This window comes from Xenopus tropicalis, chromosome 8, assembly GCF_000004195.4.
Source record: "Xenopus tropicalis strain Nigerian chromosome 8, UCB_Xtro_10.0, whole genome shotgun sequence".
Taxonomy (NCBI): domain Eukaryota; kingdom Metazoa; phylum Chordata; class Amphibia; order Anura; family Pipidae; genus Xenopus; species Xenopus tropicalis.
The window spans coordinates 131667727-131686599 of record NC_030684.2 but is presented as its reverse complement, the minus strand read 5'-3'; the positions used below and the strand labels follow the sequence as shown (position 1 = coordinate 131686599).

Genomic DNA, 18873 nt, shown 5'->3' with positions numbered 1-18873 from the left:
CTGTTCTTTAAAACAAAATGCCAGAGTTGGATTGAGTAACTAACCTTCTAGGTCTAGTCTAGTGCAACTAATTTGCAATTAACATAATCTTTATTCTGTTAGGCATTAAGCCTGGGCTCCTCTCTGTGCTCCTTTGAGCAATACGCCACACAGTTTTGGCTCCAGGTTGAAATGAGATAAATACATGATAGCCCATTTATTGTTGCATTTATCAGCACTAGCATAATGCTTCATTTTCTGAATGTATCTGAGCAATCAGACTGGCTGAAAGGGGAAATGAGGACAACTGAGGATCCAATTCAGTATGGACTGCACTTCTGCTCAGATATTGGCCTTTGTGTGCTGTCCATGTGATCATTATTTCCATCTACATAGCCTTTGGCATCTATTACACTTGCTGTCCCTACACAGTCATACCTTACACTTATATTACCTTCACAGCCACTAATGTCTTCTCGTTCTCTGGGGTCAAGTTGTAAAACTCTGCTAAGAACACTTTCCCAAAAGCCCCTTCTCCGAGCTCCCACTTGAGCACAATGTCCCTCCGCTTGATGTGTTGGACACCTGCATGATGAGAAGAGTTTTTAGGGTGATATTTTTCAATGGACCCAGTTATAGAAAGAAAACTCAAGCCCCCTCACTGCCCTTTCCAGTTCCTTTGTCCCTCTATGGGAGCACACTGTGCAACTTACAGGCATCACAGAAGTACTGTGGATTCTCAATGAAGTTTGGTTTCATCCCGTCCAGTTTTCCCTCAGCGGAGGTAAGGGGACTGGTCCCAAAGTTCATGAAATGAAGAGACATTGCCAGGTCATCCTCTTGTGCCAAAACTGCTGCTCCTGTGCACAAGAATAAATAAATATTTCACAGTGATTGATGAACAACTCACCTTCTCTTAGAGAAGTTTAAAAGTATTAGGTTGGGGTACTGGAGGGGTCACCAGGAAACCTTCGACACAAGATCAACTAACCACTCTCCTCTTCTCTTCCCCTCTTTTACTTTATATTCTATTTTGTATATTTCTCTCCTATATCTATCCCCCCTTACCTAGTCTCCCCAACCGTTTGCTCTTATATCTTATTTCTTCACTCTCCTTCGGCATTCCTGATCTCCTCTCCGTTAGTTTTCTACTTATTATCCTGTTCTCTTATTCCACGCCATTTTCTTTAATCTCAGGTTTCTCCTCCCTTGCCTGAAAAGTCCCATCAGACCATAGAAGCCATAATAGCAATATTTCGACCTTTTCTGCAAGTTATGGGGCCACTGATGTCCTATTTGTCCATGGGACTTCAGTGCTGATTGGGTCAGGATTGTGGGCATCCTCAAGAGCTCACAACACTATTATTAAGCAGAAGGTCCATGTCTGAAACTCAACAAAGAGGAGAAGAGTCATGGTGTTGGGAGATAAGGGCGGCTATACAACTCTGGACTGGGTTGGCAGCTTATTGGCCCTTATATGGGGACTGACAGACCTGTCCAACCAATATCTGGGAAAAATCGTCAGGTTTGAGTTTCCTGTTGATGACCTGCATTAAACTTCATTATGGTCTGATCATTGGCCAGAGGGCTAAATGGTCTTCTTCATGGCCCTCCTTGAGCTGGGCAATATCAGGCTGATCCAATGATCAGCCTGGTATCGCCCAGCTCAAGGTGGGCATAACAGAGAAATATCTGCTTGATTGGCAGTCTCACCAAATAAGTGGATCTTCAGGTGTATGGCCACTGTCTACTGATATTCCATCTATCCAATAAGACCATGCAGAAGTTAAAGGGTAAGTTCACTCTCAAATGATCCTTTAGTGTAATGTATTCAATGACATGTTCAGACAATTTGCAGTTGGCCTTCATAGATTTACTATTACTGTATTTATTACTTTGTTCTAGAGCTCTCATCCTTGCCGTTTGAACTCACCTTAGCAACCAGACAGCGGTTTCAGTGACACGCTCGAAACAGGATAGAACAATAATAACAGGAATCTAGCCTCAAGATTAATATGCATTTTTTATTTTCTTGTGGTTTTTTTTAAAAGTGTTTGCTTTTCTCTTTTGCCGTTCAACAGCCTGAGGTTTAAACTGCTGTCTGGTGGGGTCACTGACCTTGGCAACCAGATATCGTTGTAAACAGGAGGCTGAAGAGAGGCAGAATAGAAAGGCAATTAGTTTTCAAACCACAAAAAATATGAAAACCAATTGGAAAATGACTGCTAAACAGTAAAACATAGGGTAGCTGTATGGCAGCTCTCTCACACGTAAAGGAAGGGGTCGGACGTTCTGAAATAAACTGTTCCTTAATCCCCTGGCATAGCAACCTCTCCAGAGGAGCACATCTTTGTATGCCCAGCTTAATTGTGATCTGTGAATGTGTATATTATCTATACAAACACTTTGTCTTAGCATTTATGGACATTTTAACCAGAAAGAGCATCTTTGTAGCATCTCCTGCTCTCCCTCTCCCCTTCTCTCCAGCAACGTGAGCCTACAGCCCCTGGGAAACAGACGGATCAAACCCATTTAGAGCTTGAATCAATTTCAAAAGTGAATTAGCAGCTTCTTACTGCCTGGCGCGAGGAAAACAAACACTAATGAAGTGCAGCTCTTGAAAATCCTCTTCTCTTGCCTTTAGTTAAAGTCGAGAAAATGCAGTTACCGCGTGCAGAGGGGGGCACCTGTAACCGGCGCTACGTGCCAACAATCGCTCGGGCACATCTCCCTCCACCTCCTCATTGATCTTTGAGGTTGTATGACTGTAAGTGCTGATAATTGCCTCTGTTAACCCCTTGGGAGATGGAGATAATGGATATAGCTTTGGCACACAACCAGTTAACTCTATTATTACTTGGTGGGGGGGGTCAGTAACACAGGACGGACACATTGCTCTGGGTTTGGTTCAAAGGCATATGAGTATAGGGGCTTTTAAAGATGGCCGTGCCTAGATTTGGACAGTCAGTTTGGCTTATATTGATCAAGCCTTCTGGGTATATATGGCTCTTTGGAGGGGCAATTTCAGATCCCAGTCACTCTTTCTGCATGGAAAATGTTGTCTGCCAATACCCTGCTAAACACTATAAAAGGGCATCACAAGAACTGAGAGGCTCATCTGAATGGTGCACAAGTTAGGGGGCAGGAGGGGGCATTTCTACATGCCTGCCCCAGGAATACAGTAGTGATGTGCATCAGAAAAACTCTACCCGCACCCAACTCTTACTCACAAAACCTTAACCCGCACCCAACCCTTACTCACAAAACCATAACCTGCACCCAACCCTTACTCACAAAACCTTAACCCGCACCCAACCCTTACTCACAAAACCATAACCCGCACCCAACCCTTACTCACAAAACCATAACCCGCACCCAACCCTTACTCACAAAACCTTAACCCGCACCCAACCCTTACTCACAAAACCTTAACCCGCACCCAACCCTTACTCACAAAACCTTAACCCGCACCCAACCCTTACTCACAAAACCTTAACCCGCACTCAACCCTTACTCACAAAACCATAACCCTCACCCAACCCTTACTCACAAAATCATAACCTACACCCAACCCTTACTCACAAAACCATAACCCTCACCCAGCCCTTACTCACAAAACCATAACCTGCACCCAACCCTTACTCACAAAACCATAACCCTCACCCAACCCTTACTCACAAAACCATAACCCTCACCCAACCCTTACTCACAAAACCATAACCCTCACCCAACTCTTACTCACAAAACCATAACCCAAACCCAACCCTTACTTACAAAACAATAACCCGCACCCAACTCTTACTCATAAAACCATAACACGTACCCAACCCTTACTCACAAAACCATAACCCTCACCCAACCCTTACTCACAAAACCATAACCCTCACCCAACCCTTACTCACAAAACCATAACCCTCACCCAACCCTTACTCACAAAACCATAACCCTCACCCAACCCTTACTCACAAAACCATAACCCTCACCCAACCCTTACTCACAAAACCATAACCCTCACCCAACCCTTACTCACAAAACCATAACTTACACCCTCCCGCCAACCCTCACTTTCCAACTCCCCACCCTCCTCTCCCTCATGTCCCCCCTCCTCACCTGCTAGTTCTCAGGTAGGACAGTGGTGGCGAGGGGAGCTCGCTAAACCTATAGAGGAAGCAGTCCCCACAATCTGGGCCCCCTTGTCACCGGACCCTCCCCAAGAACTGCAGGTTTCTTCTATAGTTACACGACTGAATAAGATAAAATAGTTATATGAACAGTAATCTAAATGACTAAATATTGGACATGGAAGATGCCCACCATATCACTCAAGACATGTTTCTCTTCAGAACCAATTCAGTATGATGCCATAATAATGTAATATGAAAGACAAGAACTTGCTAACTGAACAAACTGCACAACATGACAATGGCTCCATGTGAAGAGGAGGTTGGGATCCATGAGCAAGGCCGTCGGTGGGATACTCACTGTTAATTCCAAACTTAGAATGTCTTCCACATTTATTCAGTGCAATCAGAATGAGGAGGAGGAATAAGCAGGCGAATACGGCCAGTCCCACTGCCACTGAGACCTAAGAGAAGCACAAAAAACAAGGCAGAATGAGGCCCAGATTTGCTTTAAAGGAATTCATTCCCACAATGAGCTGAAGTCTCAGACAAATGGTGGAGCCAAGGAAGTGTAAATTATTCAGTTAGTACTGGTTCTATATAGCCAGTGAATTAGGATGGAAATTCATTAAATCTATTGTCATGATTCAACTAAAATTCCTTATTAGAGACGTTTTCTGATTCTTTGGTTCTAGCCCCACATTGAGGTCCAGCGTTGGGTCAAGGCCACCCCTCACCACAAAGTTACAGATATATATAAATGTTGCTTTATCAGTTCTTTAGCCATTGTGCCAAGTGTTCTCCCCCAAAGTTCTTTCAAACTGGACTGGACTTCCAAGCGGATCCAAAAGAGCAAATAGGCTTTGCCCCTAAGTCCCCAGCAGGTAGCGCTTATGGGTTTGTTGTATGAATGCAATTGTCTGGCTGGGTTAATTGATACAAAGGAAGTATATTAAAGATATATGCATATCTTTAACATACTTATATGGGATATATGGGAGAACACTTTACTGATCACTATCCAGTGGACTCAGACCCACCTTATTACAGTAGAGTACCTTGATCAAAACATCACTAAACTCTAGCAGAGGTAACTGAACTCAACATGTGTGTTTTATTACCTGTAACCCCTATGGCTCTCAATATATAGACTTCTATACTGCTTACATAAAGGTAAGGGCTGATGATCACGGTGAAGCTGACTGGACATTATACCAACATACCCTGCCCATAGAGGGCACTGGAAAAGCAGTAATTGTCTGTAGCAATAGTGGAGCATAGTAGGTATAGAAGAGTAAAATGGCAACAGTAGATTAAGATGGTGTCTAGAACGCTGTAGCTTTGCCCACTTTCGCTCTTCAGTTGTTTTTGTAGAACAACGTCAAGGCCCAATGACAATACAGGTATAGGATCCCTTATCCGGAAACCCGTTATCCAGAAAGTTTTGAATTACGGAAAGGCCATCTCTCATAGACTCCATTATAAGCAAATAATTCTAATTTTTAAAAATGATTTCCTTTTTCTCTGTAGAAAGGTACTGTTTTATTATTACAGAGAAAAGGGAATCATTTAACCATTAAATAAACCCAATAGGGCTGTTCTGTCCCCAATAAGGGGTAATTATATCTTAGTTGGGATCAAGTACAGGTACTGTTTTATTATTACAGAGAAAAGGGAATCATTTAACCATTAAATAAACCCAATAGGGCTGTTCTGTCCCCAATAAGGGGTAATTATATCTTAGTTGGGATCAAGTACAGGTACTGTTTTATTATTACAGAGAAAAGGGAATCATTTAACCATTAAATAAACCCAATAGGGCTGTTCTGCCCCCAATAAGGGGTAATTATATCTTAGTTGGGATCAAGTACAGGTACTGTTTTATTATTACAGAGAAAAGGGAATCATTTAACCATTAAATAAACCCAATAGGGCTGTTCTGCCCCCAATAAGGGGTAATTATATCTTAGTTGGGATCAAGTACAGGTACTGTTTTATTATTACAGAGAAAAGGGAATCATTTAACCATGAAATAAACCCAATAGGACTGTTCTGCCCCAATAAGGGGTAATTATATCTTAGTTGGGATCAAGTACAGGTACTGTTTTATTATTACAGAGAAAAGGGAATCATTTAACCATGAAATAAACCCAATAGGACTGTTCTGCCCCAATAAGGGGTAATTATATCTTAGTTGGGATCAAGTACAGGTACTGTTTTATTATTACAGAGAAAAGGGAATCATTTAACCATGAAATAAACCCAATAGGGCTGTTCTGCCCCCAATAAGGGGTAATTATATCTTAGTTGGGATCAAGTACAGGTACTGTTTTATTATTACAGAGAAAAGGGAATCATTTAACCATGAAATAAACCCAATAGGGCTGTTCTGTCCCCAATAAGGGGTAATTATATCTTAGTTGGGATCAAGTACAGGTACTGTTTTATTACTACAGAGAAAAAGAGAATCAGTTCTATTTTAATTCTATATTATTTGATTAAAATGGAGTCTATGGGAGACGGGCTTTCCATAATTCTGAGCTTTCTGGATAATGGGTTTCCGGATAAGGGATCCCATACCTGTACCACTAAATCCAGCCATGTTTGGCTGGCAAAATAATAACCACCCAAGACTTTGTTGCTGCTTATTAGAGAATCGCGTCAAGACTTCATAGGGAAAATCCTTGAAAGAATATCAGAAACCACTGAATCACTAATTCCTTCCCACACCTTGTTTGGCATTAAAGAACGGCCGGCCACTGTAATTAAACACAGCTTAATGCACTCTCGGAAATTCCAATTAGAAAACCAATTCATTGCTGACCCCAAGAGTGTGGTTCCTCAAGTAGATACTTACAAACCACTAATATAAAAACATTGAGGTTGGAGTCAACGGAGAAGACCTAAGTGGAGAGAATTCATTGCAGCTGCCCCTTTAGGAAAGTTACTGTATATAAAAATACTTGAAGCAAACTTACCCCAAAGGTATTTTCCTCCACTGTTTCTACTGTGGTTGTGTAGGTGCTATTGCCTCCTCCTAGGAGAGAATAGGGTTGGACTGTGCATTAGCGACTGATTCTCTATCTCAATGAATATGGTGAAATTCTATCAGAATAAAATATTATCTTTGCCTATATTGTAGACACAGCCAATAGGCAGTTAGCTTTTTTTTACCCACAATGCACCTCACCCTCGTTTATTAGCAGCTACTGCTATCGGGTACAATCTTTGCACCTCTGTATCTCTTAAACAGCCATGATATTTATTAAGAGATATACATCAGTGTTGTTTCAGCTCTGTAAATAATTGCAAAAAGGCTGCTCTTCTATTTTTACATTGTTATGGACCATGATTCAAAACAAGTTAATGGAAGTGAGAATTACTCACAAAACAAACACAAATGAAAACAAATATTGTTACTTACCCTCTGGAGACAGGGACACTGCAAAAGAGAAATGGAAAAACATATTATTGTCGCCTTATTTCCAACTGGGCACTTAGCTCAACCCTAGGAGGTTCTCAGACATTGGCACCAAAATAAGGTGGAAAGATGCCTGATAGTAATTTATATTGTGTTCAGCTGTGTGTTTGATCCCAACTAAGATATAATTACCCCTTATTGGGGGCAGAACAGCCCTATTGGGTTTATTTAATGGTTAAATGATTCCCTTTTCTCTGTAATAATAAAACAGTACCTGTACTTGATCCCAACTAAGATATAATTACCCCTTATTGGGGCAGAACAGCCCTATTGGGTTTATTTAATGGTTAAATGATTCCTTTTTCTCTGTAATAATAAAACAGTACCTGTACTTGATCCCAACTAAGATATAATTACCCCTTATTGGGGGCAGAACAGCCCTATTGGGTTTATTTAATGGTTAAATGATTCCCTTTTCTCTGTAATAATAAAACAGTACCTGTACTTGATCCCAACTAAGATATAATTACCCCTTATTGGGGCAGAACAGCCCTATTGGGTTTATTTAATGGTTAAATGATTCCTTTTTCTCTGTAATAATAAAACAGTACCTGTACTTGATCCCAACTAAGATATAATTACCCCTTATTGGGGCAGAACAGCCCTATTGGGTTTATTTAATGGTTAAATGATTCCCTTTACTCTGTAATAATAAAACAGTACCTGTACTTGATCCCAACTAAGATATAATTACCCCTTATTGGGGGCAGAACAGCCCTATTGGGTTTATTTAATGGTTAAATGATTCCCTTTTCTCTGTAATAATAAAACAGTACCTGTACTTGATCCCAACTAAGATATAATTAATCCTTATTGGAGGAAAAACAATCCTATTGGGTTTAATTAATGTTTAAATAATTTATTTAGCAGACTTAAGGTAGGAGATCCGAATTACGGAAAGACCCCTTATCCAGAAAACCCCAGGTCCTGAGCATTCTGGATGACGGGTCCCATACCTGTATAGGTAATTTTGTGCATGAAAAATACCTGGTATGGGCTCCTCTGGGTTAAAGCTGAAGGGATTATCCATAAATTTGCTGTAGACGGTTTCAGAGGCCGAGCCCAGCATGTTCCAAACCAGGATGGTGTAGTTACCGTTGTTGACATGGGTTGGCTTATTCAGGTAGAGGCAGCCATGGATGGCTGTGGAATTCTCACTCTCTTCCACCGTCTTTAAGTAGATATAGTCGTTCATCTCCAGGTTGTGTCCATTAAATTGCCAACGGATCTCGGGCTTAGGGTTCCCATCCACAGTGTAAGGGAAGCAGAAATGGTGCTGGGGAATGGCCTCTTCCAGTGCTACTACCATTGCAGGGACTGGTGGGGGAAAAGAGAAGGATATTAGATATGGACCTCATTGCTCAGTAAGCTCTATAATGAATCAAGTTCAGCTTTTGGCTTTCCTTGTGTAGTTTCATCTAGCACAGTGGTTCTCAACCTTCCTAATGCCGCGACCCTTTAATACAGTTCCTCATGTTGTGGTGACCCCCAACCATAGAGGAGCTGTGTCTCGGTTGCTAAGACCATAGGAAATATGTGTTTTCTGATGGTCATAGGTGACCCCTGTGAAAGTGTTGTTCGACCCCCAAAGGGGTCCCGACCCACAGGTTGAGAACCGCTGATCTAGCACAATGGACCCAGACTATGGGGAGCACAAAGCAGTGGCTTAGGGAACCCAGCCTGAAAGCCATTTTGCTCTCCTAGATACACATAGAAGTGTATTCTGAAGGAAAGATAGGGTGAAATATAGGAAGAACAACCAGTTACCAACTTTTTAAATAGGTCTTCAACATTTTTATAGCTTTAAAATTATTTTGCCTTCTACTTAGAATTCTTTTCAACTTTTAAAATGGGGGTCACTGACCCCAGCTGCCAAAAAAAACTATTGCCCCACAAGGCTACAATTTTATTGCCTTATTTTATTAGTTATTTTTCTATTCAGGCCCTCTCCTATTCATACACCAGTCCACTCCCTGGTTACTAAGGTAACTTGAAGCCTAGCAACCAGATAACTACTTAGGGTCGGACTGGGGGGTACAGGGCCCACCGGGGCTCCCGTCCCAGGGGCCCTGCAGGTGCCCCCGCCGGCCATGTCCCCTAACCCCCCCACCGCAGGGGCCCCCCTAACCCCCCTCAGGGTCCCCCAACCCTACGTCCTCCCCCGAGCGCGCGTAAATTTGGGGGACGGAGACCGGCGGATTTGTGGATAGGGTTGCCACCTCTGCCGGCTAAGCAAGCCAGGCAGGGGGCAGGGATAATGTCATGGGGGGCTGGGAGGCTGTGGGGCCATGATGTCGTGGGGCGGGGAGGAGGCAGGGCTGTGACATCACGGGGCGGGGCTATGACGTGGCCACCCAGAAAAACCGGGCTGTCCAGGTCAAAACCGGACAGGTGGCAACCCTGCGGGCTGCGGGGATCAGGTCTCAGCTGCTGGGGCCCACTGGGTTTTTTTCCCGGTACCCCAGCCCCAGTGACAAGTCCCCTTTAACTGCCCACTCCAAACAATATAATTCACTGACACAGAGCCTACATTGCTTGTTAGACAGAATTCACAGTGCTACGATAGCTAACCTTGAACTACTGTATTCCAAATGGAAAAACTATAGAAGAATTTAAAAACACAGTAAAAATATCATTGTATCCTGCAGCCGAGGGCAAGATGTTTTTTCTATCGCTGCCACCGGGCAGGTTCTTACGGATCATGATGTATTTGTCGTTTCAATCACATAAGTGAATCCTAAAAAGACACACTACCACTTGCTATAACATAGAATAAATCCTCCGTTCCCTTGCAGCACGAGACAGAAGGAGGGATAAGTTGACTGCATAATAGATTGATGCCGGGTCCAAGGTCAGAGCAAGGTAAGCCCCTGGTAAAACCACACCATTTTACAAATGCAATTTCTAGTCAAATTCCCTCAGCGTATGTAAAAGTAGCAGCTCTGTCAGTTATATTTGCTATTTTTGTTAGTGGTTACACTATTTTTGCCATTTTATGACATCGACATGCAGAGTAAAGTCATCTTAACATTAAAACCTTTTGCTTTATGGAACCAAATGAAGATCCCAGATGGTTCTCTACTATTCTACAGTCAGATGTTGGTTTGGTTATCAGTTGAATATATATAACAAGGAGAACCCTCAGCACATCATTTACTTACACAACACATTGATCTGAACATGTTCTTCGCTGGGTCCAACCATATTTTCAGCCCTACAAGTAACATTGCGCTTGTTGAATCCAGGTGAGATGTTGAACAGGGGCAAGAAGATCTCTGTTTCAGAACCATTCGATTGCTATCAAAGACGTGGTGGAAACAAAAATGACATGATAAGTGACCTGCTATAAAGGAGATTGAGTTTCATAGCTGCCTCTATCTATCTATCTAAGGTCCAGCGATCATAGGATCAATCATTAACAGAACACGTAAAGAGGCAGAGGGACATATATGAGGACTAAGCTAATTTGTTTGGGCTCTCCAAGCTCAGAACAGTAAGGAAAGGTGTAGGCAAACTGTAAAGAGGCAGAGGGACATATATGAGGACTAAGTTCATTTGTTTGGGCTCTCCAAGCTCAGAAGATGTAGGCAACAAGTGCAACCTCTGATTGGAGAATCATCCTGCAAAGTAAATTATCACGTGGCCTATCTTGGTTACATTTACCTACCCCAATTTCGGTATAGGAGTCCATTTCAGGCACAATCCATGTGGCGGTTGGGGTTGGCTGACCATCCACGTTACACACTAATGTCAGATTGGCCCCTTCCAGTACAGTCAGGTTTTGTTTAACAATGCTGACCTGGGGAAGTTCTGAAGAAAAGAAGATATATTTATCAGCTTTAAAAACAAGAACCTTAAATACAAGCTCCCACTTAATTACATAGCTGCTATAATTCTTAATTAGATGTGGCTGTCGCAGTTGGATTTCCTGAAAAGTCATGGGCTTGCCTGGGTGGGTGGGGTTTAAGGTGGATTGGGAAGAGGTCCACATGTCTTTGTTTAGGGAATGTTAGGCAGTATGTAATTACCCAATTGCTTACTAAGCTCCATGGAATGCTCCTCAGCTATCTCAGGGTTATTTTAGCTATAGCTTTATGACTCTAAAACTAAGGATAGTTAAGAAATAACATTGGCATATCTGTGTCATGGAAAGAAAAGAATGAAACAACTTATTTTAGTCGTTCCTTGTAAGAAAGGGACAACCAAAAACTGTCTTGAAACCCAGAAGTATGGATGAGCCAATGAGAGACCCAATATGTGGGTACTTCTAATATTTGTATCAGAAACCTTGGTGGAGTAATTTGTTCAATGGTCAGTTAACTTCTAGTTGTACCACAGGGTAGATTTTGGACCTCTATGTATTGTTGAATATGGTTCGTATTAACCACCACCGATATTCCAAGCTAATAGTCTTCTTGGAGTGATAGAAGACTGAAGGGCTTACCACAGTTGGAGATGATCATATCTTCAAGCAAAATCTCAAAAGTATCTGCCCAGCAGCTTAGAGACTGGTTTCCAAGATCTGCCCAGTCAATCTCCCTCTTTAGCTGTAGCCAACGGATTTCACAGGAGCAGCGGAATGGATTCCCCGTGAGGATCCTAGGAGAGTAATGGGAACCCAGAGAATCTTGAGTGGTTAAGAATACAACTTGTTTGATAATGAGAACGTTGTAGGGTTATGTCTCTGGTATCGAGATCTATATTTACAGTTTACAAATGCCTGGTCATGCTTCTTTTCGGCTTGTTAAGGGACCATCATGACTCAATAGGAGGACTGTGGAAGGTGATGTGGATGGTTTTGGCCAGGGCTAAAGAGACAGCGGCAGCCATACCAAGCTGAACTAGTAACACCTTAATGGAAGCTAGCTCATATAGATGGCTATATTGGGCAAAGTTTGCTAGTTTGGCCAGCTAGCCAGGTGTCCTATGTAAATGTCCAGTTTTAAAGAGACAGCAACACTAAAAATTTGAACAAGTTCTTTTTTATACTAAAACTAAGCATGTCATTTTTACAAACTAATATACAGAAATTCTTATATTCAATGTGTTTCTACATATTGGGGAATGTTATTCCCTCTCCATTAGAATGATGACTATGATATAGAGGTCTGGGCAATTATAATCTGGTATTTTCTGTTTTAGGGACAAGGAAATAGAGAAATAGAATTTAATTTCAATTTGACATCTTTGGCAAAATAAAAATTGTTTCTTAAATTGTGTAAATTGTTCCCCTTAAAAACTAAAGTAACTGTCAGTGAGAAAATAGCATTAAAATAATATTAAATAAATCCTTTTTAAAAAATAGTGAATTGTCCAATGTATTGATTAATTAATGCATTTATATAAATGTATGAAGCCTTTGGTTATTTTATTTACACACATGGGCTGATGTGCATCACTATGGTTTGACTTTTTTGGAGACTTATATTTATATGGAAGATGATGAAAGAAAGTATAACGTACAATTCCTGAAGAGGCAGATTCAGAAATGTCCTCCATGAGGCAGACACGAGAGAATTGGAAGACAGGTTTCTGTTAGGAAAGAAACACAAATCAGCATAGGCAAGGAAACTGTAATATTTTCTCTATTAGAATTCTGTGTGTCTAAATAGGGTTGGTATCTTCTTCTGTTAAACATAGTATGCATAAACATAAATTCAACTTAATCTGCTTCATGCCCCCCCCCCCCCCCACCCTAAATCTGAATCCTTATTGATTTACCCAAATATTGTTTGGGATTAGTCTCTGAAAATAAAGCAATCAGTTTCTCATTTTGCATTTTTCCCAGCTGTTTTATAACACTTGTATTTATAGGTCTTAAGAGCTGTGTCTGTCCCCTCGGGCTTGCAGTTTTTAAACGTTTTCCTCTTCCTTCCTATTAACTTCCTTACCTCTGGGTTAAGCCACATAGGGGGGAAAAATGTAAAATCATTTACGACCACCCTAAGGGAAGAAAGTGGACATCCATTTTAGCTAGTGTTTTTAGCGGCTTGATAATAGTTCTGTCCTTGGTAAAGGTCACTACTATTGTCTAAAATAATAGATTAAAATGAAAAATACTCAGATAGGATCTGTGCCACTGTGACAGAATGCTCTGTTATACAGATAGCTAGAATCTCAGCCATAAAGCAGGGCAGGACTGCTGCTTACAATGGGGGGATCAGATAGGATCTGTGCCACTGTGACAGAATGCTCTGTTATACAGATAGCTAGAATCTCAGCCATAAAGCAGGGCAGGACTGCTGCTTACAATGGGGGGATCAGATAGGATCTGTGCCACTGTGACAGAATGCTCTGTTATACAGATAGCTAGAATCTCAGCCATAAAGCAGGGCAGGACTGCTGCTTACAATGGGGGGGATCAGATAGGATCTGTGCCACTGTGACAGAATGCTCTGTTATACAGATAGCTAGAATCTCAGCCATAAAGCAGGGCAGGACTGCTGCTTACAATGGGGGGATCAGAAAGGATCTGTGCCACTGTGACAGAATGCTCTGTTATACAGATAGCTAGAATCTCAGCCATAAAGCAGGGCAGGACTGCTGCTTACAATGGGGGATCAGATAGGATCTGTGCCACTGTGACAGAATGCTCTGTTATACAGATAGCTAGAATCTCAGCCATAAAGCAGGGCAGGACTGCTGCTTACAATGGGGGGGGGGGGGGGGGATCAGATAGGATCTGTGCCACTGTGACAGAATGCTCTGTTATACAGATAGCTAGAATCTCAGCCATAAAGCAGGGCAGGACTGCTGCTTACAATGGGGGGGATCAGATAGGATCTGTGCCACTGTGACAGAATGCTCTGTTATACAGATAGCTAGAATCTCAGCCATAAAGCAGGACAGGACTGCTGCTTACAATGGGGGGATCAGATAGGATCTGTGCCACTGTGACAGAATGCTCTGTTATACAGATAGCTAGAATCTCAGCCATAAAGCAGGGCAGGACTGCTGCTTACAATGGGGGGATCAGATAGGATCTGTGCCACTGTGACAGAATGCTCTGTTATACAGATAGCTAGAATCTCAGCCATAAAGCTTACCCTAATCTAGTTTAGCATACCCTCAGTGTGCCGCTAAATACCCTGTGCCCCACCTCTCACACCTCTGGTCATGCCCATTCCCACCCCTTGTGTCTCAACCCTTTCTCCTTGTAGATTGTAAGCTCTTTTGGGCAGGGCTCTCTTCCCCTCCTGTATCGGTTACTGATTGCTGTATATGTTACTCTGTATGTCCAATGTATGTAACCCACTTATTGTACAGCGCTGCGGGATATGTTGGCGCTTTATAAATAAATGTTAATAATAATAATAATGTAGATTGTAAGCTCTTTTGGGCAGGGCTCTCTTCACTTCTTGTATCGGTTACTGATTGCTTTATATGTTACTCTGTATGTCCAATGTATGTAACCCACTTATTGTACAGCGCTGCGGGATATGTTGGCGCTTTATAAATAAATGTTAATAATAATAATAATGTAGAGTGTAAGCTCTTTTGGGCAGGGCTCTCTTTACCTCTTGTATCGGTTATTGGTTGCTTTATATATTACTCTGTATGCCCAATGTATGTAACCCACTTATTGTACAGCGCTGCGGGATATGTTGGCGCTTTATAAATAAATGTTAAAAATAATAATGTTAATAATAGGGTGAAGGTGCAAAGTCTAAAGTAACCATTATTGTAAATATTAAATGTCCCTGTGTTTGTAATTATATTACCCACAAATTATGTTTTGATTAGCTTTTTATTGTGAGAATTAAGTCCTGTTACTGCACAGTCCTTTCCTAGTAACGCTCCCAAGGGAGGACACAGCCACCCCAAGTTTTTCCCCTGGTTAATGGGACCCAGTTCAGTCCATGCTGCAAACCCCTGAGAGGAATCATCTTCTATGGTCTGTTATTAGACAAAGTATAAAACAGATTTTTCTCTAATAATTGTTTTTTTTTTATAGGATCCCATATAATAGAAAATGATACGGACTGTACTTGCCAAAACACAATTGGAGGCCATAGGATACAGGAAGTAAACAGCACTGTTCCATTAGTAGAATAAATAAATACAGTCATTCCCCAGCTTTTGAGTAAATCAATTTCTTTTTCCTTCAGCATTAAACCGGCTGAAAACCTGTTATACATTGCCCAAGTAAACCACACACACAGCCAGATTTGGGGGTATGTTTACTAAGAATGGAGATAAATATCACTGGTGATGTTGCCTGTAGCAACCAATTAGGTTTTTGCTTTGGTTTCTAACTTGTAAAGGTCACTGTTCAAATCTAATTGCTGATTGGTTGCTATGGGCAACATCACCAGAGATATTTATCTCCAATCTAAGTAAGCACGCCCCTTGGTCTTGTGTGTGGGACCCCAGGTCAGCCATGCTTTTCTAAAGGACACAATAACATTAAAGTAGAGCTGAAATACATATGATAGTGTAAAAGGCCCAACCTGCTGCCCATTCATTGAGATTTCATATAAATGGCTGTCAGCAAGGTGGCAACCAATCCAAACAGCCATAAATAACCCAGTGCGTGCCGACACTATCGCTTGCACATAGTCGTCGCTGTGGGTGGTTGGGACAGATGCATTTCAGCCCTTGTCAGATCAATGATTGGCCACTGGGGACCAAAGATGAGAGTTTGCTTGGGGTCCCCCATATGCAGACCCCCCAGTGCCCAGCTGCCGGGGATAGATATACCGCTGGGAGCATTGATTTTAGCATCAGAGACATCTGCCCAGAATTCAGCTCCTCGTGTCAGCTTTATGGGGCCGTGCTGAAGCCGCGGCAAATACTGTTAACATCTCCACTCAATTAAAGGGCTTGCTGCAGCGTTATCAGCGCCTTCATCAGTGTATTTGTTTTCTGCCGGGGAATTGAGTGTTTATTTATTATGGATTTCACTGGTTTCTATTACAAGGCTCTCTGACCTGGGTGTCAGTCAGGATCTGTGCCACTGTGACAGAATGCTCTGTTATACAGATAGCTAGAATCTCAGCCATAAAGCAGGGCAGGACTGCTGCTTACAATGGGGGGATCAGATAGGATCTGTGCCACTGTGACAGAATGCTCTGTTATACAGATAGCTAGAATCTCAGCCATAAAGCAGGGCAGGACTGCTGCTTACAATGGGGGGATCAGATAGGATCTGTGCCACTGTGACAGAATGCTCTGTTATACAGATAGCTAGAATCTCAGCCATAAAGCAGGGCAGGACTGCTGCTTACAATGGGGGGGGATCAGATAGGATCTGTGCCACTGTGACAGAATGCTCTGTTATACAGATAGCTAGAATCTCAGCCATAAAGCAGGGCAGGACTGCTGCTTACAATGGGGGGATCAGATAGGATCTGTGCCACTGTGACAGAATGCTCTGTTATACAGATAGCTAGAATCTCAGCCATAAAGCAGGGCAGGACTGCTGCTTACAATGGGGGGATCAGATAGGATCTGTGCCAGGACTTTCATAGGTATTTTCCTACAACTGCCCTACTTTAAAATAGTTCACACACAGAATATATTTCTATCACGGTTCCCGCGTCAGCTTGTGTTTCTAAGAAGAACAAAATGATCGAAATGAATTTTTTTAATGATGAACATTTACCAGAAGGATTATTGCACGTGGAATGAAACTGTGGGCACAAGTAGAAAGTAAAGTTCACTGTGCCAGCGCCGGGGGAAAGGCAAAAAAGCCTACCTAGGAGAAATAAATTCCCATTAACCAAAATAGGATGCGTGTTTTATTTTTTTTTAATTGCTCGTCTCAAATCACCTCATCAGTGAGATTTCCATTAGCGCCGGCGCACCCTGCCAGAAACGCTCTCCCCGCAATTAAAAATGCTCGGTGGGAACACTTAATAACTTAGGCAGAGAAAACAACAACTGCTCAGTAAGCCCTTTTATTAATGGTAAGTCGGCAGCCATGGGTCTTACTAAGCAAACAGCCTCCGAGGGACGAGGGGCCCGTTACTGAAACTACTCAAACAGGAGGAAGTCAGCGAGGGACCCAGGGGGATGGTGGGGCCTCAGGGGGACAATGATCTCAACCTTGAGCCTCCAAGTATCTTCCTCTATCAGCTGTAACTCCCAGATTTATATCCAGGTACCATAAGTTATATAGGGTCACTTAAAGAGGTGGTTTACTCCAACAAGATATTTAAGTATGGTGTAAAGATCCGTATTCTATAGGTGGCCATAAACGGGCAGATCTTAGTTGCCGATTTGGGTCCTTTAGACCATTCGGCAGCCTATCTACACATGTATGGGCACCTCTGATGTGCCTACCCCAGTGTCGGACTGGCCCATTAGGATACCAGGAAAACTCTCGGTGGGCCCAGGTGTCAGTGGGCCTTCCTGCTCCTGACCATTTGGCCTGTTTCATGGTCATTCCCTATTTCTGAATGGGAACAAAGAGGAGAAATAGATGGAAGAACAGATGCCAGCATGTAAATAAAATAGACTAGGAGAATAAAGAGGTTGGGTGAGAAAAGGAAAAAAAATAGTTTGGAGAGTGGGTCCATGGTCTAAGGTTTGCTGCTGGGGTCCCAGTCCAACACTGGCCTACCCGACCAAGATCTGACCTAAAATTGGCCAGGTCTCGATAGGACAGGTTTAATTTTCTGTCGGATTGGGGACAACAACCTTTACACACATACGGTGACAACATGCATAATACATTCAGATGGGGGTCACTATGAAGACCATGGAATGTGTATGACTGGTCTTCTCTTCTTGGATCAGCTGTTGAGTGGGCTTAGCTGGTCCCCAACTGGCCATACTTCCATTATATACTAACACGAGTGCAGAGAGTAGCCTTTGTCCTACTTATATAGTTCTAACCTGCAGTAATAACCAAATCCAATAACACCACATGTACGGCTGCCTATGCTCTCCCTTATCCATCAGCCTTTCGCTCAACATAAACCCTTCCAGATGTAGAACAAAAAGAGCAAACCCAGCTTATCTGACCTTATCTGTGAGTTCCAGGACCTGTTTTGTGTCCCTATTACACTCACTTAGCAATAGAGAGGATATATTTATTAGACACCGATGTGCTTCATGATATTACCCAGAGCAACCCCAGAATAGTATCCTTTTTGATAGTTTTTATTTATGCATTTTCATGTACAACATAAAATAAATAGGAGAAGAGAAAATAAGTAGAAATGGAGAGCAGAGAGGTCAGATGTGTATAAATACACACACGGTTTACATGTGTTTGACCATTTAGTATTTATATCTCTCAGTCAACCTGGGCCTCCGGATTAACGTCCAACCAAGGGGACCAAATTT

At 42.2% G+C, this 18873-nt stretch overlaps 1 protein-coding gene across 1 annotated transcript in view; it reads right to left on the bottom strand.

Annotated features, from left to right (window-relative positions):
• The window catches only part of ntrk1 (neurotrophic receptor tyrosine kinase 1), a 78282-nt gene that overhangs the window by 20440 nt on the left and 38969 nt on the right, over positions 1–18873 (bottom strand). The window contains exons 4-13 of the mRNA XM_002938989.5: positions 13045–13113; positions 12026–12180; positions 11249–11391; positions 10743–10878; positions 8569–8898; positions 7525–7542; positions 7079–7137; positions 4462–4564; positions 693–839; positions 434–564 (exon numbers count right to left, since the gene is read on the bottom strand). Coding sequence (XP_002939035.2) covers positions 434–564; positions 693–839; positions 4462–4564; positions 7079–7137; positions 7525–7542; positions 8569–8898; positions 10743–10878; positions 11249–11391; positions 12026–12180; positions 13045–13113 — 1291 coding nt within the window. The remainder of the gene's footprint in view (positions 1–433; positions 565–692; positions 840–4461; positions 4565–7078; positions 7138–7524; positions 7543–8568; positions 8899–10742; positions 10879–11248; positions 11392–12025; positions 12181–13044; positions 13114–18873) is intronic.